This window comes from Crotalus tigris, unplaced genomic scaffold (assembly GCF_016545835.1).
Source record: "Crotalus tigris isolate CLP2741 ecotype Arizona unplaced genomic scaffold, ASM1654583v1 scf7180000018368.3068619, whole genome shotgun sequence".
In the NCBI taxonomy this organism is placed as follows: Eukaryota; Metazoa; Chordata; class Lepidosauria; order Squamata; family Viperidae; genus Crotalus; species Crotalus tigris.
The window spans coordinates 158023-181452 of NW_024096968.1; the positions used below are offsets into that span (position 1 = coordinate 158023).

At 37.5% G+C, this 23430-nt stretch overlaps 1 protein-coding gene across 2 annotated transcripts in view; it reads left to right on the forward strand.

The window, feature by feature from the left end:
• The window catches only part of ABCA1 (ATP binding cassette subfamily A member 1), a 121748-nt gene that overhangs the window by 83402 nt on the left and 14916 nt on the right, over positions 1-23430 (forward strand). Inside the window, exons 28-37 of one of the 2 annotated variants that reach the window (XM_039350966.1) lie at positions 11645-11793; positions 12631-12755; positions 13106-13204; positions 13836-14025; positions 15844-15938; positions 17327-17359; positions 19743-19848; positions 20063-20137; positions 22704-22873; positions 23110-23287. In XM_039350966.1, the coding sequence (XP_039206900.1) occupies positions 11645-11793; positions 12631-12755; positions 13106-13204; positions 13836-14025; positions 15844-15938; positions 17327-17359; positions 19743-19848; positions 20063-20137; positions 22704-22873; positions 23110-23287 (1220 nt within the window). The remainder of the gene's footprint in view (positions 1-11644; positions 11794-12630; positions 12756-13105; positions 13205-13835; positions 14026-15843; positions 15939-17326; positions 17360-19742; positions 19849-20062; positions 20138-22703; positions 22874-23109; positions 23288-23430) is intronic. The other variant, XM_039350967.1, reaches the window with a different exon arrangement.

The following is a 23430-nucleotide window of genomic DNA, read 5'->3' on the forward strand; positions in this document are numbered from 1 at the left end:
TATAAAAGTTACAGTATACACCCCAAAGCCCACCCACCCTAACCCCCCTCCTTCCCCCACTTCCCAGAGCTGAGTACAGGGTTACAAATATAATAATCATACTCTAACTAACATTAACCAACTATATAAATAACCAAGTCCATAATGTGCTTTAACTCCCCTTTAACATAAGTATAAACAAATTAAAAATAAACATAATAATATAAACAAGTTAATATCCTAATTATTAAACAATACAATATCCAAATTGTTAAACAATACTAATACTAAAAATAATAATAAAACTAATAAAAATTCTCCTATAATAAACTATTAATAATAATAATACTCTAAAATTTACTCATAAACTAGATGGAACTTTTTAGTCCCATATTTATTCTGAATATAATCTATCCATCTTCTCCAGACTGAAATGTATCTTTCTTGTGAGTAATCCTTCAAATAAGCAGAAATCTTAGCCATTTCTGTTAAATTTGATACTTTAAGCATCTATTCTTCTAGGCTACTCAGGTATGAACTAAATCATATTCCTGATGAATATACAGTAGAGGTGACAAATAGATTTAAGGAATTAGATCTGATAGACAGAGTGCCTGAAGAACTATGGATGGAAGTTCGCAACATTGTACAAGAGGTAGCAACTAAAACCATCCCAAAGAAAAAGAAATGCAAGAAAGCAAAATGGCTGTCTGAGGAAGCTTTGCAAATAGCTGAGGAAAGAAGGGAAGCGAAAGGCAAAGGAGAAAGAGAAAGATACACCCAATTGAATGCAGAATTCCAGAGAGTAGCTAGAAGAGATAAGAATGCCTTCTTAAATGAACAGTGCAAAGAAATAGAAGAAAACAACAGAATAGGGAGGACCAGAGATCTCTTCAAGAAAATTGGAGATATGAAGGGAACGTTTCATGCAAAGATGGGCATGATAAAGGACCAAAATGGCAGAGACCTAACAGAGGCAGAAGAGATTAAGAAGAGATGGCAAAACTACACAGAAGAACTATACAAGAATGAGCTTAACATCCCAGATAACCACAATGAGATGGTCACTGACCTCGAACCAGACATCCTAGAATGTGAAGTGAAATGGGCCTTAGAAAATCTGAGCAACAACAAAGCTAGTGGAGGTGACAGTATTCCAGCTGAGCTATTCAAAATCTTAAAAGACGATGCAGTAAAAGTGCTACACTCAATTTGCCAGCAAATTTGGAAAACTCAACAGTGGCCACAGGATTGGAAAAGGTCAGTTTACATTCCAATTCCAAAGAAAGGCAATGCCAAAGAATGTTCAAACTATCGCACCATTGCACTCATTTCACATGCTAGTAAAGTTATGCTTAAAATCCTACAAGCTAGACTCCAGCAGTATGTGGATCGAGAACTACCAGAAGTACAGGCAGGATTTCGAAGAGGCAGAGGAACTAGAGATCAAATTGCCAACATACGCTGGATCATGGAGAAAGCTAGGGAGTTCCAGAAAAACATCTACTTCTGCTTCATTGACTATGCAAAAGCCTTTGATTGTGTGGATCACAACAAATTGTGGCAAGTTCTTAAAGAGATGGGAGTACCAGACCATCTCATTTGTCTCTTGAGAAACCTATATGCGGGTCAAGAAGCAACAGTGAGAACTGGAACGGAACCACTGATTGGTTCAAAATTGGAAAAGGAGTCCGGCAAGGCTGTATACTGTCGCCCTGCCTATTTAACTTATATGCAGAGCACATCATGAGAAAGGCAGGACTAGATGAATCAAACGTTGGAATTAAGATTGCCAGGAGAAATATCAACAACCTAAGATATGCAGATGATACCACTCCAATGGCAGAAAGTGAAGAGGAACTAAAGAGCCTCTTGATGCGGGTGAAGAAGGAGAGTGCAAAAGTAGGCTTGAAACTCAACATTAAAAAAAGTGGGTAAGGCTCCACCCAATCATCCAAGCATTCAATATGAGTAGCTAACCCTTGAAGTGCAAACAATAAGTCTTCCCTCATTTCTCTATTTTTATTCTCAAGAAGCTCTGCCATCTCTTCCTTCATTTTACTGTCGAGGAGATCAGCCACCTCCTCCTTTATCTCTTGTGTTGCTTTTTTCAAAGCATCTTGAATATCTTTAAGCATAAATGCTGATGGTGGGGGAGAAAGTGGGGGGGGATGTAGGTTTAGTTTGCAGTGCAGGCTGTGTTACAGGAGAAGAAATCGAACTTTTAGGAATAGCAGAAATTTCAACACTTTGAAGCCATTTTCCTGCCTGTATAAGTCCAGTTCTTGTAAAATGAAAAATTACAAAGTAAGAAAGTAAAAAGTGAAATCCCAGAAAAAAGAAGGAAAAAGAAAAAAAAATAAAAAATATTCTGTAAAAATTCTTGCTTTTTAGTAAATAACCAAAGTCTAATACATTGTTTAAACTTTGTTTCCAAATGTAGCTCTTTCTTGACACTGTCCTCTCAAACAAAGAAACAACATTCCGGCGCCATTTTTTCCTTTAAGTCAAATTAAAATATGGAGAAGATTATTTCTCCCCGAGTTAAAGTTTCAAGCATTCACAATTTTAACTTCTCCTGGTCAGCTCTGTCTGCTTTTAAATTACTCATAAGTCCCTTTGAAATGCAGATGTGGGTGCGGCGTCTTGCTTTGCTCCTGAAGCTCAGAGCAAAGGTGTCCTGGAGTGCAGAGAAAGCCTCTGGCTTCGAGGGAACTCACACCCTCTGACCTCCAAATAGGGGAGCTCTACCTCTACCTGAGGTAAACTCTCCCCCCCTCTTCTCCTGAGGAGGAGGTTTCCAAGCCGCGGGACAGTTGATTTTCACTGTCTCCGTGCGCTTTTACACAATCACAGGCTGGCAGCCCAAAGAAAGCTGCCATCAGCGCAGCATCCCCACCGGAAGTCGTGCAACAGAAGACACTTTGTCTTTCTTACCCAGGACCTGGAAGAGGGGTTGGCCTCGGAAGCCACTGCAGCCTGCTGCAGGCTTTCCTCTGACTCCTCAGAGGAGTCCACCTCCTCTAGGCTACTGGTCCTGGACCTGTCCAGGGCTTCCATCGAATCCTGCAAATGACAGTATTGAGGTTCAATCCAAAGCTCTCTGCATCCCAATAAGATGACTGAAGCAGAGTGTGCATTGGCCCCATTGTCAAACCTTTCTTACCACTGAGGAGGGTGTTATATGCTCTTCTTCCACCACCATCTTGGTCCTGTTCAGAGGAAGAAGGTGAAATGTTTAAGGACAAGTTAGCTCAGCCTCTTCTTTTCAAGATGGGCAACTTAGCCTGCCCATCTTTTTCTACCTTTCAATCTCCTACTGAACAAGCAGGGGTCTTCACCCTCTGAGATGCTACCTACCTCGGAAGACAGGGACTCCCTCTCAGGCCATCCCCTGACTCCCAATTTGGGAAGACCTCCAATGAATCCTGAAATAACAGTGCAGACATTATGTTAACATATCAACAAACCTGCTATGAAAAGGCTTCTGCTATTGCCATCCTGATGAGCTGGGCAGGCCTTACCGATTCTTTGGGGTTCTCCAGAATCATGGTGAGCTGCGGCCTCCATCTGTCATTTCTGAGGAGAGAATGAAGGACCAATGATCAAAATTAGTCATGGGCCCTTTTTTTAAGACTGGACACGTGGAGGCTTCAAGAGACCTGCCAGCCAGCTTGCCAAGAGGGTTGCCCAGAGTCATTCCTCCTTTAGCAGAAGCAGAGGTAGAGGGCAGAGATGCCTCCCCTCTGCAAACAAAAGCTGAGGACACATACCTTGTCCGAAAAGGAAATTTCTCCTCTGTCCAGGGGCTCCGGGCAGTCACTTCATGACCCATCAATGCCTGAAAGTAACAATGATTCATTTGAAGTTATAAATCAAAGTTCTCTCCATGTGATTGTCTGTATTCCCAGGAGAGGGGGCCTACATTGTAGAGGGCAAAGAGACAGCAGAATGTGGAATATTGGGCCAACAGGAAGAGGCTCAAAATGGCTCTTCCCTCCTATTTCCCAGTATTTCCCCTTCCAAGCCATCAAAATTATTTCACAAATCCAAGGGGTTCTTCTTGCATTTGCTAGGCTGGCTAACAAGCACAAGAGTGAGAATTACTCCCTTCCCCCACCTGGTTTTGAGGCATTTACACCTCCCCCCAAAACATTTTGCAAAGCCTTCCTTACCCCTGGACAGGGAGAGCTCCTTTCCGGACAAGAGGGGCTCCGCAGCTCACCACCTTCCTGTGCCTCCTCAATCCTGATCAAAGGAAGAAGGTGACATGTCAAAGAACATCCATCAAGCTCAGCCTCTCTTTTCTAAGACTGGCAGTCAGCCTGCCCATCGTTTTGCCCCTGCAAGCCTCTTGTGGACAGGAAGCCATCTTAGGAAGAGGCTCTTACAGACTCTGCAGTCCATCAAGGGTGCCCCACCACGCCCAGGGTATAAGGAGAAATCATGGTACCTGTCAGGAGGCACAGGAAGACAGCAGCAAAATATCTTTCTCAGATGTCTGCAGATATTCTGTGAAGAGAAGAGAAAATAGATGTGAGCCAGTAAGAAGACTTGGGACCCATGATTTTCTCCCCTACTGACAGTTTCTTGGCATCTGAGATGGCCACACTTACTCTAAAAAACTTTCGTGCTCCCATGACCAGGGACAAACAGGGATTTCTCCCTACCGGTTCCCTGGTCAAGCACGAATGAGCAACTGTCCACTGGTTGGTGGCTTTTTGTTCCCTCGGCAACCAAGGAAAAAATGGCCACATTCTGAACCTACAGGGCAGCTCACTTTGCACTAGGAGTGGCTGGGTAACCCAGTGGCTGACACTCTTGGTCACCTTTGGCCTCTGCCTTTCATGTGGGAAGCTGTCTTTTCATCAACAACAGAGAAGCACAATTATTATTTTTATAAAGTTTTATTGATTATGTGTGTGTGTGTGTATATATATATATATTTAAAAGAGTTCAATAGTAAACATTCAACAAAAACGTGTTTTCTGAGTATCTTATTCACTAATACAATTTAAATTCCTAATCCCTAGATGTTTTCTCTAACCGTTGATAAAATAGGTCCCAAATTCAGGTTTATAGTCTATGTGTTTCTCTAACATTTTTTCCAACCAAGTGTGAATTTTTCTCCAATCTCCTTGCTTTAACACATGTCCACCACATATGATAATAGGTACCTGGTTTCTGCTTACATTTCCAACATTTCTCTGGCATATTTTTAAACATTTTTGCTAATCTTGTTGGTGGCAAATGCCATCTATAGAACATTGTGTGTAAGTTTTCTTTACATGAAGCTGACATTGTCAATTTATAGTTTCTTTCCCACAACCTTTGCCACTTCTCTAAGTCTATATTATATCCAGACTTCTTTGCCCATACTATCATTGTCTCTTTTACCTGTTCATCTTCCATTTTCAGATGTAATAAAAAATTATACATTTTTAATTAACTTTTCATTGGAAGTTAATAATATCTGGTCAAACATAGTCTGCTCTTTATAAATTCCAAGCTGTTTAATATCTTTATGATATCTCACTTGTATTTGTAAATATGACCACCATGTTAAATCAATACCTTGATTTTCCATCTGTTGCCTAGATTTTAAGTTCCAATCAGAATTTAGAATATCTTTACATGTGGATATTTTATCGAGACTGACAGATTTAGATGTACAAATGCTTCCATTATTGGGAGTCATCCTGGAATTTTCAAATAGAGCTTACATTTTATTTTTTCCCATGTTAATAATAGTGCGTTTCCAATATAATGGTTTTGGAAGTATTTATGTATTTTATTTTTTCCATACCATAAAAAAGCATGCCAACCAAGTTGTAAATCATGTCCCTCCAAATATAAAAACCTTTTGTTTCTATCCATTCTTTTACCCATGTTTGATAATATAAAACTCATTCTGGTAAGCCAAAACCTCCATTTCCCTTAGCTTCTTGTAACATTTTCAGTTTAATTCTAGCTTTCTTTCCTTGCCAAATAAATTTCAAAATTAGTGAATTTAAATCTTCAAAGATTTTTTTTCTCAAGTTTTATAGGTATCATTTGGAATAAAAACAATATTTTTGGTAATATATTCATTTTCACCGTAGCAATTCTTCCTAACATCTACAGTTGCAGATTCTCCCATTTTTCCAATAATTATTATATATAATTATTATATATATATATGTTTTGTGAGGTTTTCGCGGGTATTTGTATGTAGGTCTTTGGTTGTTCGGGTTTTCTCCCACGTAAAATTGGAAGTGTCTTGGCGACGTTTCGACGAAGTCCCATTCGTCATCTTCAGGCTGGTGCTTTCAGCTTCGTGCTTTTCGTATATCAAAATTCTCTGTATAATCCCCATCTACAATCACTTTTGCTGTTTGTTTCTCATATATTGTCTGAATTGTATTTATAAAGTTTTGACCAAAGTCCATTGTTTTTAATTGTTGAATCATAAATTGCCAAGAAACATTATCAAATGCCTTTTGGGCATCTAAAAATACTAATGCCAATTGTTTCCCTGGATGCAGTTCATAATATTCCAATATGTCCAGTATTACTCTCAGATTATTTTTTATTTGTCCCTTTGGCAAAAATCCATTTTGGTCAGTATGTATACACTCAGTCAAAAATCTTTTCAGTCTCTCAGCTATTATTGAAGTGAAGATTTTGTAATCCACATTTAATAGTGATATTGGTTTATAGTTTTTCATCTGCGTCAAATCTGACTCCTCTTCTGGTATCAAAGTAACATTTGCTTCTGTCCATGTATCTGGGAGTTTTACCTCCAATAGAAGTTTGTTACATACATCTTTCAATGATAAACGTAATGTATCTTGTAAGCATTTATAAAAGTCTGGTGGGAGTCCATCTGGTCCCTGTGTTTGTTTGTTTTTTTGTCTTTTTATTGCCTCTGTCAATTCCATCATTGTAATTTTTTCATTAAACATAGTCTTGAAATTTTCCGGAATTTTTGGTAAATTATTTTTTCCATATATTGAATCATTTTCTCCCATGGGATTTCTTCCTTAACATACAGTTTCTCATAGTATTCTCTAATTATCTTTTTTATTGCTTCATTTTTAAATTGTAAACAGCCTTTTTCATCTACTAAATTGTTTATCGATTTTTTGTCCTTCTGTTTTTTTAAGTTTATAAGCTAACCATCTTCATGGTTTATTTGCATTTTCAAAAAAGTTTTGCTTTGCCCTTTTAATTTGCTGTGCCAATTTTTCTGATTCTATTAAATTTAATTTATGTTTTATTATTTCCATTTGTCTTTTCAATATTTTCTTTTGTGGTTTATTTGTAGTTCAAATTCTAATTTTTTTAAATTGTTCTCTTAACAACTGACATTGTTGTCTCTTTTCTTTGTTTTTTTTCGCCATGTATGTTATTGCTTTGGCTGTATCCCATACATTTTATATCTTCTTTTTTTGTTTTATTTGAAGAAAAATTCCATTTCTTTTGTTGCTAATTCTATAAATTTTTCTCTTTTAATATAGATTGGTTCAAAGTCCATCTTAAATTTTTCTGCATCCCTTTCCACATAATTTTTAAAGGATTATGATATGCCCAAGTGCCTAATTCTATTTCCATTTCCTGCACATTAACCCTTAATTCAGGTGTCATCCAAATCATATCAATTCTACACCAAGATTTATGACTATTAAACTAAAATATATATTGTGATTTCCCTGGATTCGTTTCTCTCCAAATATCTTGTAGACCAATTTCCTCTATCATGTTGAAAAAAGTCTTCTGAATTCTTTGTTCATTTTTAAGAATCATTTGTTGATGAAGCTCAAATTGCGTCTTTATATCAAGCATTTGTTCATTTAGCTTGTCAAGATTGCTTTTTGTTTCTTGACGATTCTTCTGCATCATTTCTCTGCTTTAGTTACAAAGTTGCGTGCATCTCTTTTTGGAAATTGTTTGCCTTCTCTCATTGTAACATTGCTTCAATAGATCCTTTTAAAATTTTTTTTTATTAATAATACAAAATTAAAAACACATTGGACATAGATATGACGTCACTGATTCCATACATCTTCCAACATTTTACAATAGTATTAGTACTCATATAAACATATAGTTCTTGAACTTTGCTCACTATTTATAATATTAACACTTTTCCCCTTATTTCTATATGTCTATTTATCTTTTAAATATACATTTGTCTATAATCTATATTTATTCTAGCACTATACATTTATCTTGGTTACTCTCTTATTGTTTATCCAATCATAAAATTGTTGGTTTCACTTTTGTCCTTGAGTTCCCATGTAAGTCTATCCATTTCAGCGCAATTGAAAATTTTCAATAATATTTCCTCTTCGGTTGGAGTATCTTTCTCTTTCCATTTTTGAGCGAAGGCTATTCATGCCGCTGTTTCTATATGCAGTAGTAAATAGTTTGTGTCTTTCTTATATTTTCTTTCTATAATTCCCAATAAGAAAAATTCCGGTTTGGCTTCTATATCTTGCTTCAATAGATCCTTGACTTGCTGGATTAGATGTTCCAGAAGAGGCGCAGAAGCAGGTTTTTTTTTGTAATTTTAGTAAGATTTGGTGTACTCAATGTTTAATCAAGCACGTTTTCTAAATCCACAGGGAAAAAAGAGGAAAAGAGGAAAAGAGAAAGAAAAAACAAACAAAAAACAAGTCAAGGGGAGCCAACTGCTTTAGGCTATAATCCAAGTTTAAAAAAGAGCCAACTGCTATGGGCTATAACCCAACATTAAAAAGGAGCCAACTGCTTTAGGCTATAATCCAAGTTTAAAAAGGAGCCAACTGCTTTAAATTATAATCCAACATTAAAAGAAAAAAAAAGAAAAAAAGACCAACTGCACAAATCTAATCCAGATATTTCTGTCAGTTCAAAGATGTAAAAAAAAACCCTCTGTCTCTAAATAGATTCTATAATAGTTTTTTTCAGCTGTTTGTTTTGTTTTTTTTTAGAAAAAAATCATCCAATGCAATAATGGCTGATTTGATATTACTTTTTTTTTTCCCTTGATGCACATATACATCAAAAAGAACCACAAAGGTTCCACTCAGCCACTTTTATCATTAGCAACTCTTCAGCCAATGGGTAGATCGATGCACCTGAATATATCCTTCCACAGAATTCTGAGCCAGCATGCATTAGTCTATGCTCCATATTCAGAAATGAAATATTTGGATTGATCCATGAGAGAAACAGCAGGGCATGGCAAAAACCAAAGATGTATAGACTGCAACAACTGTCTGAGCAATGATAGTCTTGCTTATTTACAGGGGTTTTTTTGCTGGGGGGGGAGGTGGGTTTGCATCAATTTTCTACTGATTGGCAAAATAGTCACGATTATGATTCTCAGTGCCATTACTGACCGGTGTGGGTAGATTAATAATTGCTTAAAGTTACTCTTCACAACCTCAAGCCTATAAAACATAAGTACAACACCTTGCCCGAAAGCATTTTCAATCTGTGTAAATTATGGGGACAAAGGGGGGGGAATGTTAATTGGTTTTGAAGTGTATTGGAAATTATTTGCAAATTAGTATGCTGCTAGTGTGGCAGCATTCATTAACTGAAAGAAGTTATGGTTGTACCAATTAAATAATGGCAAAATTTTATTGTTTATTTGAATTTATTAAACCCCCATGCACTCTGGGTGGTGTACAAAACTGGATAAAAGCATAAAAACAGATAAAAACACCAAATCAGAAGGACAATCCAGACTGAAATTATCTTAGAAACAGCAAAAGTAAAGAAAATACCGGCGCTAGACAAATAACCCCAAAGCTGGACTAAATCCAGGTTTTCAAAAGCTTTCTAGAATTCCAGGAATATTAATTAATACTTGAGCATCTTTTACCCATTTGTCACAATAAGGAGAAGACAGAATGGATGATCTTTTCATTCAATCTGAGAATTCAAAGTTTTGATTTTCTGGGAACTTTTCTTTGAGCAAAAGAATCAAACTATACTTTTAATTGGGAGTTTAAGTGTCAATTTAAAAACCAAGGTATGATTTTGAGACAGCATATATAAGGAGACATGCAAAAGATTTCAAATCTGAAATGTTTTCAGCGCAAAATGCAACACCACAGAGAAAAAGCTAAACAACTGATAAAGTTATCAAAAAAAATTAAGGCTATTTCAAATTTGGAATATTGAAACTTTTACTATGAGATTTTGGAATTCACCATAGAAATTGTTTTGACTACAGCAAGTCATAACAGAGTTAAGAGACCTTATGATTTAAATTGGATACTTGAGAGGACTAAAGTTCAGGCAGAAGACAAAAAAAAAAAAGACCTTTCCTTTCAGATTGGAATTTACAAAACGGCACAAAATAATACAACATTTATAATATTAAAGGTTATCTTTGAAGTATGGGGCCAAAAATCAGTAGCCACAATATCAATTTTATCAGTAACAATGCTTCTATGTGATTGAAAGACTGATAGATAAATGATGCGAATGAAGGAATGACAGGTCTGAAACAAATTTTACTTAACGGAATCAGAAATATTAGATTTTAAAAAGTGTGAGTTACAAAATATACTAGGCATTCAAACTGGAAATACAAAACTGTGGATTACAAAATAGAGAAAACTTAAGAAAATGACCCTGATAAAGACTTTTCTTTATTAAATACACAAAAGATGTGGTTAAAGATTTGAAAATCAAAGAGAAAATACAAAAGACAAAGCAAGCCAATGACCTGGGCAATGATTTCCCATAGGATTTACCATTAAAACCTTGAAAAAGTCTTTGCAATAAAGAAAGACAACATCTGAATCAATTGAAGATAAAGGCACAGCAGCGCCTGCATTTTCTGTGCCTGCATGAGAAAAGCACATCTTCCTTCCCCTATCCTTACCAAGAGCATCCTGTCATACAACATCACAGTCTGGTTTAGAAGCATCACTGCTTCAGACAGGAAGGCAATGCAGAGAGTGGTGAGGATGGCTGAAAAGATCATTGGCAGCTCCCTCCCTTCCATCTAGGACATAGCACCTAAGCATTGCTTGAGCAGGGCCCGCAAGATTGTCTGGGACACTACACATCCTCTTCACGACCAGTTTTCCTTGTTACCTTCTGGGAGGAGGTTTTGTGGTATATGAAGCAGAACTTCCAGATTCAGTCACAGTTTTGTTCCATACAGTGTTAACCTTGTGAACTCCCAAGCTTCCTCTTTCTGTTATGTATGCAAGTGATTAATGTTTATATGTTACTTATATGTAAGGGTGAAAGTTTATACATATGTTATATATAGCATGTTTAAATGTGTGTTATGAATGTGTGCACTTTTGTGAGCAAGCAACTAAATTCCATTTTTAATGTACGCCTGTGTGTCCACAGTAAAAAAAAAAAAAGACAATAAAGGTTATCTACATCTACATTTGAAGAGAAAATGTATCTGCTGCAGAGATGGAAAATCTACCAGCTCTAACAACTGCATCTCCTAGACTCTTTAAACATGGGCCATGTTGGCTGGGGCTTTTGTGGGGTTGTAATGCAGCTACATCTAGTGAGCCATACAATTCTCCTTTGCTAAGTAAGAGAGGAAAGGTTTCAAGGCTCTAAGCAATGCTAATGTAAAAAAGATGTCTTACCTAGAAGTTCTGTAGCTTAGGGAAGTAGATGAACGCTTTATTAACTCCCAACTCTTTGCCTGCAGAATCTCGGGAAACTGACCTTCTGAGTGGCATGGATGGCAAAGGATCCAGTCAGATGAAGGGCTGGAAGCTGACTCAGCAACAGTTTGTAGCTCTACTTTGGAAGCGGCTACTTATTGCCAAGCGCAGCAGAAAGGGCATTTTTGCCCAGGTGAGTTGGGTTCAGTTCTGCAGGTAGTCCTTAATTTACAACCACGATTGGGACTAGAACTTCCATTGCTAAGTCATGCCCACTTTTACGATCTTTCGTGCCATGGTTGTTAAGCAAATTGCTGCAGATGTCAAATGAATTTTGGGGTCATTAAGCAAATCTGACTTCCCCATTGTTAGAAGCCAGCTGGGAAGGGCCCAAATGGTGATCATACGACGGTGGGGGACACTGCAACAGTTGTAACTGTAAGCTTTTTTTTGGTACCATCGTAACTTTGAATGGTCCTTAAATGAATGGTCATAAGTTGAGGACTACCAGTATAAGAATTTCAAAAACTAGTTCCTCTTCTGCATAGTAAATCAATTACTATTGATCACTACTGTCTGGAAGCTTAGTTTTTCTCAGTGTGAAACTTGAATGCTGGTGGTTTACACATGAGGGGTTAAAATCAGATTCTTATTCCCCACCTAGCATCAACATCTATTAAACTCTATAGTGACAAGAATGCTAATTTGCAGGATGAATAATGGGGTTTTTTTCCCTGCTGAATTAATCACATCAAAGTTTTTAATGTGGGATGAAGTTTGAAATGTGGTGGGGGAAAGGCCTCCCCCTCCCAAAAAAGTGCAATTATTTGCGTTTTTTTCTGGATGATTCACTTCCTTTGCCGTTGAAAGGCGGTATGACAAAGTAATCTGCAGTTCAGTTTGACATTGCTGATTAAATATTGGAAATGATAGGAACTGAGCTTTTAGCATGTTGTGGAAAGCTTCTATGTTATTTTTGAAAAAAAATATTGTGAGCCTATTCTCTTGTCTCCTCTCTGCCTTGTTTCAGATTGTTCTCCCTGCCATCTTTGTTTGCATTGCTCTTGTGTTCAGTCTGATTGTTCCTCCCTTTGGAAAATATCCCACCCTCGAATTGCACCCTTGGATGTATGATGAGCAGTACACATTTATCAGGTAAATATTAAGCCATAGTTCCAGAAATCTGATATAACCTAGTATGTTAAGGTTTGCAGCTCAAACTCAGATTAAGTCAGATGAGATAAATATTACAAAACCAAATTAATACTAGGTTATAAGTATACATCATATCATATACTTCTGGGAAATCTTACTGGAATTCTGAGCGGAGATAGAAATAAACATGGAAGGGCTATGGAATTAATGTGAATTAATGTGAAGGAACATTAATCTTGTTTGAAACAAATAGCTTCACCTTCCTGAATTGTTCCTATTTCTCTGTTTCTGTTTGCTCTGACTTTGAATTAATTTTAAGCCTTGATGGTTTGCTTTTGATGCATCCACAGCAATGATGCTCCACAAGACACCTCTACTCAAAAGCTTCTGAGCGCTCTTCTCAACAAACCTGGTTTCGGAACCCGTTGCATGGAAGGATACTCCATTCCGTAAGTGGAGTATTAGCTAAACACTCCATAAACTGAGGAAAGCTAGTTAAGAACTGGAGAACACTTGAAATACATCGTAGATCTCTTGGCAATTACTAGTATGACTATGTTGTGTATTTGGTAATTCTGGGAGAAATACAGAATGCAACTACAGAATGTGGTTTATGTAATTCTGACAAGAATTTCTTGATCTTGAATTTATAGTGAATTTGCAGCTGTCAGAAATCCTAGCTGGTATAGCTAGTGGTTGACCTGATGGGAAATTTGGGTAGCTGCAGTCCCCAAAGACACCAGATTGGGAAAGTCTATTCTAGCATAATGGTTTGTAACAATATAACAGGAAGGGCTTGGGCAAAGCTCAACAAAACCTTAGCAGCCACATCAGTTGCTACTTACCTATATTAAGGTGGACGTTGAAAATTGCAAGTTTTACAAACTACATTCAGGCCATTTATGCCTATAGTGCAAATGCATGTAAATAGAAAGGATGAATCACTTGCCTAATCCATGTATGTGTGTGTATATATAAAACAGGTGATAGGAACCGGGGCGCCTTAGTCCTGCCATCTGGATGGCTAGTTTAAGATTCCTGAATGAAAATCTTTTCTCTTCATCTTCTGTTTTTTTACAGAGAGGCTCCTTGTTCTGTGGAAGAAGAAGAGTGGAGACAAGTTCCGGTGCCTCAGAATGTCATGGAAATCTTCCAGAAAGGCAACTGGACAATGGAGAATCCTTCCCCATCGTGCATATGTAGCAACAGCACTATCAAGAAAATGCTTCCAGTGTGCCCTGCTGGGGCTGGTGGTCTACCTCCTCCCGAGGTATGTGGTTAACACTTGGGATATACTTTCTTCCAATCCTAATGCCTGGCAGCTAAAACATCCTGCTAGGAGGTAGGGAAGTAGATGGATGGATTGTAGATAACTGTGAATTATTTCATTGATGTAATCAATTTAGAAGCTGCTATCGCCATTTGAGGTGGCACACAATCGTATAATGAACACTTTTTTTTTTTTTAAAAAAAGGGGGAAATTATAGTTCCAAATGAAGATATCAGTCTCAGCAAAGAGAGTCACAAATCACCCTGTGAAGGTCTTGTGGAACAGCCAGATCTTTGGAGCTTGCTTAAAAGTAGGCTCTGGGCCCTGTGATTTTCAGGGACAATACTGTTCCAGAGGAGAAGAGGTAACTAAAGATAACTCTGTCTCTGAAATCTTATTAAATGGCATTGTTTCAACAACAGAGCCTTGAGACTTCTGGGAAAGAAATGGTCGAAGCGCTGGTGAGTAGGCCAGCTCTTCGTAATTGCTTTCCAAACAAGAAGAGGACTTGAGCTTATTCACAAGTGCACCAGACAGTTGCTCCTAGGTGAGGAGACCATAGGACACTGGTCTCTGGCAGTTTTAGAGCTCTGAGAGATGAAGACAGAGGGTTTGTCTAAATAGTGAAGAATATTGTTAAAGAATGGACCCAGCAATTAATTGTAAGAATATCTGCATCTGTAAATAGATTGTGATTAAAAGAGGTTGTGAAAGAGGAACAAGTTATATCTTGCAAGGAAGAGAACTGATCTGAATGTGGATGTAAAAGTGACAAGCTACAAGAATTTTATGGGAAAAGATGCTACCCTTGACATACAAAAGAAACAAGCAGAATTAAATTAAGTAGTAACTAAAAGGGATATACAAATTACAAACTAAGAGAGTGACCTGGATAATTTTTCTGTATTGGAGTTACAAACAACAGGCCTGTTAAAGGTTTGGAGAATTTTGTGAGAAAGGAAAAAAAAGGAAGAATGAAAAGAAATCAAGTTTTGGGACATTGTTTGAAGAGATAAAGATAAAGAGTGTTAAAAATAAAGGGAAGGGATGTAAAGTTGGTTTATTTGGTCAAGTTTAAAATAAGACATGTTGTTATCTCTGGTAACCCTTAACAGACTTTTGTTTTCGGGACAGAATGATGAGGCTTTAAGGCTTTGTTTATAGATAAGAGATGAGTTATGGAAACAAGCAATCATTTGTTGTACTTTATGTGATATGATAAATTACTAAATTTGCACTTGTTGTGATGAAGGGGGAAGATATTTCTGTATACATTTTCTTTTCTAATTTTTTTCCCCCGCACATTAAATTTTTTCCCTTTCCTTTTCTTTTTTTTAGTTTGCATTCATTTCTACTGTTGCAACTGTATTTTTTAAAATAAAATTACTACTAAAAAAGCAACAAGGCCCAAAGGCAGCCAATTATGCCAAATCTTACCAGATGGACAATTGGAGAAAGGAGGCCTCATAAATATTCAGGTCTCCAGCCACGAAAGGCATTAGAGATAAAGTCAATTTAATCTAATAGAAATGTCAGTTGGGCAAAATGAGGTGCATCCATAACTACCTGGTGTGCTACTTTTGTATCATTACAGTATAACATATTAGAATGGAGAGGAAAAAGAGAAAGTTTGAAACCTTTAATAGCTAACCTTTAATATATTTCAGAGGTTTCATGGCCTCTGGTGTGGATGGGAATACTCACAGGGGGTTCAGATTACTGATTTCTATAGTAAATGACCATAGTGGTAGTTCAGGACCAATCATAATCCTGGCTTCTTCAGCGTTCTATTTTTTTCTCCTCCTGCCCTGTCTACAGAGAACCCAGAAGACCACCGATATTCTGCAGAATCTGACGGGGCGCAACATTTCTGATTATTTGGTGAAGACTTATGTACAGATGATTAGAAAAAGGTGCTTCATCTTACTTATTGTTGCTATTCTTCTTAACTTTATAGCAACTTTTACAATGACTATCAAGCTGTTGCTTACACGGTGATCCCATTCTGAGGAACGTAGCCAAACTGATGTCTTGTCAAAATGCTTGTGATTCCTTTTTAAGTGAACTTTGGTTTAGTTTGAAGCCTGGCAGTGATGCAGAAGGGTAGAATTAATGCACTTCGATCTCAATGGCCACAGTGGCTGCCAAGTGGCCAGATACGTGCATACTTAAATATCTAATAAACTATTTCTCCATTTTCATGTGGCCCAGCTTCATTCCCAAGTGCAGTAGTGCAGGCTTCCTGTATTCAAGCAACCAGCTGATTGATAGGTTGTATGCAGAGTATTCCTTTTACTATCAAGAAAAGAAACGCCAAAAATGTGATGACATCTTGTTAGTTTGATGCTTATTGGGCTGCCAAGCAATGGGGAGAGGCAGCAGTTATGGCAGGCAGCCCAGCTGGGAGTGAGGCCATATGTGGCTTGACCTCCTATGGCTTTAAGATGTTGGGATCAATTCATATATTTTTTTTTAAAAAAATCAATATTTATTCTAACAATTGCCCTTTGTAGTGAAGGAGGAACTATGATATGACTCCCTTTTCCTGCAATGAAGACTAACACGGAATATGTCACACAGCATGTTTCCTCAGATCAACTTCTTTCTATGTTGGCATTTTCTCTTCTAAAAATCTGATGAAGTGATTTCACAAAATTTTCCTTTTGGGTATATTTTCCACCCTCCCTTTAGATCAGACATGTCAAACTTGCGACGTGACATGTCGCGTGGCGTATTGGAGCTTTTTTGCCATTGCCGGCAGTGGGGTGGGCACGGCTCTTGTATGATGAAACCGGCCCACGGGCCAGCAGTTTGACACCCCTGCTTTAGATTCTTTCAAAGCCATCTTGGTACTTTTCAAAATCCATTTTACAGTATCAGTTGGTGCGCTTTTGTTGAAGTGGATTTCAGAAAGTGACACCAATCAAAACTCAGTTGAACGGACCTTTTCCTGTAGCCCAGGGTGCTATGGATGAGAGACTGTTTATATAACAAAGGCCAGCTTAACAATCCTTACATCTCAAAAACATTATGGCTGTAATGCTAAACATGTTGAAAATTCACATACTCTTTTTCTGCCTGAACTTTCAAGCAACAATTCTCACTATTCCCTGTAAGAGGGAATAACAATTAAAAGATTTATTATATGTTACCCTGCACTTATGTGCAAGAACAGGCTGCCCAGTCCCCTTTCTATTGAAAAGGCTTTTTAATCAAATGTATTTCTCCCTATGTTCTGAATGTTGGAACTGGTTGACTAAATCTAACATAATGAGATTTTCTTTGTTTTTTATACCCACAGTTTGAAGAGTAAGCGTTGGGTCAATGAGGCCAGGTAAATATATATATATATATATATATATATATATATTCTTTTGTGAGTGTTATCTGATCTTTTTTTTTTATTAAAATTTTTTAAGTTTTACAAAACAATTCCCTTCCCCAACCCCCCCCAACCCTCCCATACCCTCCCCCGACCTTCCCAGAGCTGAATACAGGCTTAGTTCAAATTTTTCAAAAAATCTTAGTACACATATAAACTATAAGCAAATCTAAATACATTAATTAAACAAGTTATAAAATAGTTAACAATAATATATAAAAAGAAAATACAAGAAGGAAGGAAAAAAGAAACAGAAAAAAAGAAGAATCAAATAAAAAAGAAAAACAAAAAAAATAAAAAGAAGAATTAAAAAAAGAAAAATCTATAAAATATTTTAAGTTTTAAATATAAATTATTGAAAAACTAAATAATATTTTTTATATCCAACTTATATTGTATAAAATCTATCCATTTTTTCCATACCAAAAAATACTTCTCTTGCGATTGATCTTTCAAGAAAGCCGAAATCTTTGCCATTTCCGCCAAGTAAGAAACTTTAAAAAACCACTCTTGCAAGGTAGGCAAAGATTCCTTCTTCCAACATTGCCCTACTAACAACCTTGCCGCTGTAATTAAATTTAACATCAATGTAGTCTCTTTACTATCACAATCAGAAACAATACCTAACAAAAACAATTGTGGGGTAAATTTTACCCTTCTTCTAAAAATTCTTTGGATATTCCACCATATCTTAATCCAAAAAGCTTTTATATTTTTACATGACCACCAGATGTGATAATAGGTAGCATCCAAACATCCACATCTCCAACATTTAGGCTGCAGGTCAGGATACATACAAGTCATTTTTTGTGGATCAAGGTGCCATCTATAAAGCATTTTATAAAAATTTTCCCTTAAATTTTGGGCTTGTGTAAATTTAACATTCCTCACCCAAATAATTTCCCAGGTATCTAATGGAACCGGTTCATCAAAATTTTGTGCCCATTTAACCATACATTCTTTAACTAATTCTGCTTCTGAATCCAATTCTACTAACACCCCATAAATTCTCTTAATATGAGTTCGTCTTTGATCTTTTATTTGTTTTAATAAATTCTCATCTTCTCTGAGCAAACCCACATTATGATCTATCTTCCACCTCTCCACTATTTGTCTATAATGAAACCATGAATAGATAATATTTTCTTGTATTAAATCTTCCAACGATTTTAATTGCCAATTTTCACCATCCCAGCTAAGTAATTGTGCATAAGAAACACTATCCATCTTGACTCCTCTCCTTATCCCTTCTATCGCATGCCCCGGTATAGCCCATAATGGAATTTTAAAATCACTTCTATAATATTTCTTCCAAACCCGAAGTAAAGAAATCCTTATAATATGAGATTTAAAAACCCTATCAACCCTTTTATTAAAAATTAAATAGGCATGCCATCCAAAAAGTAAATCCCAACCCTCCAAGAGGAGTAAGTGTTATCTGATCTTAAGAACTTTACTCATATCTGCAATTACTTTTTATGGATTTTTCCAGTTTGGCTTTATTTTTAGGCCATTCTTTATTCATTTACTTAACGAATAATGTGATATAGCTACACTTCGAGAGATGATAGTGATACACTAGAATGTATGAAATGAGTGTTCACACACTGCAATTACATATGCTTTATTTTATCCACAACTGACTGAATGAGCTATAATGTCCAGGCTCATATGTAACTCTGAGCCATAAACCATGGTTTACAAGCAAGAATGGCTGGGTTCATACAATGTGCTAAGCCCAAACCTGTTGCATTATCATTTAGTTTATTTTGTGTGTATATAAAAGCCATTGATTATATATAGATGGATAAGAGACATTGTTGAAAGTTGAGAGTAGAAGGCAAAGTTGAGAGTAGAAATTGAAAAAAAGTGTGAATTAGTTAAAAATATATATTTTTATAATCTATAAATATAATACTGTATCCAGCTATTCTGTAATTTGCTAGATTGGACATTCCAAATTGGAGAGAGTGAGCCTAATAATTGAATAATACCCAAATGTAATTTCAAAGCTCCCCATTTGTTTTATATGGATCTCACTTTAATGAAAGAGAAGAGCGTGGTAGCTGTGAGAAATATCTATGTTGCTGCTCTTCTTTTTGTTCACGAGTGATGGAGATCTATCTCCTGATTTATCTATAATCAGAGTTCCCATTCTGTGTTACATTTAAGGAAGCACATGTACTTTTGCTGAAGGTTTCAGCATATTTTGTTTTACTGTTTTGCTCAATGCAATGCTTTAGAAAGCTATAAATCTTGACAAAGATACGAAGTCATTGTGTAGGAAAATTTACAAAAATAGACTTCTGTAACAGTTTCTTTCATCTGTTCATAGATATGGTGGCTTTTCATTGGGAGCTAGTGGGTCTATTGTGGTTCCTCGAAATGAAGAGGTCAATGATGCCATCAATCAAGTGAAGAAAATCTTGGAAATTACCAAGGTAAATAGCAAAGAAATTTCGCTCTTAGAGTAAAAGGTTCCTCTAGGAATTTCAGCTCTTTTTCGAATTCACATATTCAGCATACCTTGGGAGATACAGCAGAATATAAGCACATAGACAAGCATCTTCCCTGATATGATTATAAGGAAGTACATTACCTGGAGGTCAGTGGAATTTACTTTTTTAATTGGATTTTTTAAATTTTTATTTTTAGGGGGGTGCTGCTGAACGGTTTCTAAACAGCTTCCAGAACTTCATGAAAGGCCTGGACACAAGTGATAATATTAAGGTATTAATTCTACTTGTCTGATCTCAGGAATGTTATTGCTTAGACGTCTTGAACCACCACATAGTTTTTCCCCAAATTTAGATTGTTTTGTCTGGAATTAAAATTAAAAGCCTAGTTCACTGTGATATCCATATGGTTTACTTTTGTGATGTAAGATTTTATTTCCAAAAAGCCACTTACAGGTAGTCCTCATTCAGTGACTACTTGTTCAGCTACTGTTTGAAGTTACAACAGCACTGACTGAGTGGACTTACAGCTGTTCATCGTGATAGCATGGTTGCAGCCACTGCAGCATCCCTGCCATCACGGCACTGCCATTCAGGCTCCTGGCATGTTGCAGTATTCCGTGTCATGTGATCACCATTTATGATCTTCACTGCTGGCTTCTGACAAAGTCAATGGGGAAAACAGCAGGTCACAAATGATGATTATGTGACTTAGGGACACTGCCACTGTGTGCGATTGCCTAACAACTGGGACTACCACTACTGCCATTATAAGTCGGTGTAGTCATGTGATGTTGTGCTTTATGATCATGTAACTTAACAACAGAGTTGCTGGTCCCCAGTTAGTATTGTTAAATGAAGACTACTTGTATGTTCCTGCAGGAGTGATTGACCTGGATATGATTCTTGACTTGGAAAAGACAAGCCAGAAATGTGATTCATACTAAGTAATAAAGAACAACCCTCTACGACAGGGCTTTTCAACCAGTGGTACATTAATAAGTGGCAGGTGGTACGCAGCCCTGCCTAGCCAAGTGTAGTGGGGGAGGGAAAGAGCCAGCACAGGCAAGGTCTTAAAGTAAGAGAGTCCTCTGCAGCTGCAAAGGCCCCAGTCTCACTTCTGGCTCACCCTGCCCCATGAGAAAGGAGGAGGGGGTGGAGACAGGAGAGCATATAAAAGGCAGTTTGGGCAGGAGAGGGAGAGAGAGAGAGAGAAAAAGCAGCAGCCTTGAGAGAAGGCAGAGTCAGCTGCACTGAAGGGGAAGAAGGAGGAGGGGGAGGGGGAGGGTGGGGGGGAGAGGAGATCAAGCAGGCTGGCCATGAGCCATCTACAACTGTTGTGGCAGCCACCTGTGCTGGCAGCAGCAAACAGGCAAGAAATGCAGCAGGGGAGGGATTGCTCTCCAAGAAGAATGAAAAAAGGCAGCAATGGCTGGAGGTGAGGCATGGAGGAGGGAAGGAGATGGAGAGTGGAAGGATTCTTATATGCTTTTGTGACTTTGAAGTTCTGGGATTTGTGCAATGAGGGCTTTGTGTTCTTAAGGAGTGTTTGGCAATTTCTATTTGGCTGATGGCTGATGTCTCCTGTTAGCTTCTATTGCTCTGCTGTTGTTAGCTGTAAGTTTTGCTGCAAAGGATTTTGAAGTATTTTTCTCCTGAATGGATTTTGCCTGTAGCATTCCTTTACTTATGAATGGAGCCATTTGGGGAGGTTGCCTTAGCCGGTAGCCAGTACTTACATTTTTTTTTTTCTTCCTTAAGTGCCGGCTGCGCTCCTTACTTTCCTTTCTAGCCAGTAGCTAATTCTTAAAGGGGAATGTGCCTTTTTAAGCTAGTTCACTCAGCAACTTGTCTTTTCTGTCTCTGGAGGCCTTTCCTTGTTTGATCAATATATGGAAGAGGAAAAATATGGGGGGGGGGGGAATTCTTGCTTCAGAAGGAGATGGGAATGAGAAAAAGGGAGGCAGGGAAGGGAGGGAGGAAAGGAAGTCCTACCTTAGCACTTGGCCACCAGCAGCTCTGCCACTGACTTTGCTTGTCAAAAGGTTGCAGAAGGGGATCACATGACCCTGGGACACTGTGACCATTATAAATAAATATGAATCAGTTGCCAAGCATCCAAATATAAATCAGATGACCCTGGGCATGCTGCAATGGTCATAAGTGTGAAAAATGGTCATAAGTCATTTCAGTGCAATTGCAACTTTGAACAGGTTTTTTTTTTTTTTTGGTCATCAAGTTTTTGACATCTTTCTAGATGGTACTCGAATATTGCCGTATCCTAAAAGTGGTACAATCGGTAAAAAGGTTGAAAAGCCCTGCTCTACGACACACAAATAATTCTGCTGGCCTCATCAGGTCCAGGTGGTTATAAATATCTAAGACAATCCTGAACTGAGGAGAGGTCTTCCACCAAAATTTAGAAACAACATATACAAAACATACGGATTATAAACACGGTCAACTGCGTTGCCCAGCTTCCCCTCCTTGTTACGCTAGAATTGCAAGCTGTATCTGAAACCAATCCCCAAAATTATATTTCCTGCCAGAAATGTCCGTGCATGGCATTTTTTTTCATATCAATAGACATTTAGATATCTTTATATACCAGAAAGCAAGAAAAGGCATGCCCAAGACAAAAAATAATGAGTATATTGTAAATACTAATTAAAATTAATTCCCCGCTGCATATAACTTCAGGTATCTCAATCTCTCTTACACGCAAACACCTGTCACACTGAAATGCATAAAGAAAGCCAAGGGGATCCTATGATTTGACTCTCAAATCTGAGATTCCTATCTAATGTTCTCTCAGTTAAAACCAGATGTTTCCTTTTCAGGTGTGGTTTAACAACAAAGGCTGGCATGCCATTGGTGCCTTTCTCAATGTGATCAACAATGCCATTCTCCGCGCCAACCTACAAGATAAAGAGAATCCAAGCAACTACGGCATTACGATCTACAATCACCCACTGAACCTCACCAAGCAGCAGCTCTCTGAAGTTGCCTTGTACGTCCTGAAATGACAGAATGAGGGATGGGAGGGAAAGGAATAGAGCGGGGAGATGAAATGTATCTCTCGTTGTCAAAGGAACATTAAGTCTAAAGTCTCTCTTCATGTAGCTCCAACAATATAAACCAAGATTTCAATTACAGTTGTCCTCTTTCTAAAGATATATTTAATTAAGAATCTGGCTGAATAAGTCAAAAATCAATTTGTCACCTTTTCATCTTTCTCTTTACTAGGATGACTACTTCAGTGGATGTTTTGGTCTCCATCTGTGTCATCTTCGCCATGTCCTTCGTTCCAGCTAGCTTTGTAGTTTTCTTAATCCAGGAGCGTGTCAGCAAAGCCAAGCATCTCCAGTTCATATGCGGTGTGAAACCAGTAATCTACTGGGTGGCCAATTTTGTATGGGATATGGTAAGGCTGCATCTGTTTGACACTTTTAGTTTCTCTTCCTTTTGTTCACAATCTGAAACAATGCAGTTGCCATGCAGAACTTTGATCCTGTATTATATCCTGGCTTGTTAAAGACTAATATAGAACCTGAGCAGAAATTGTAG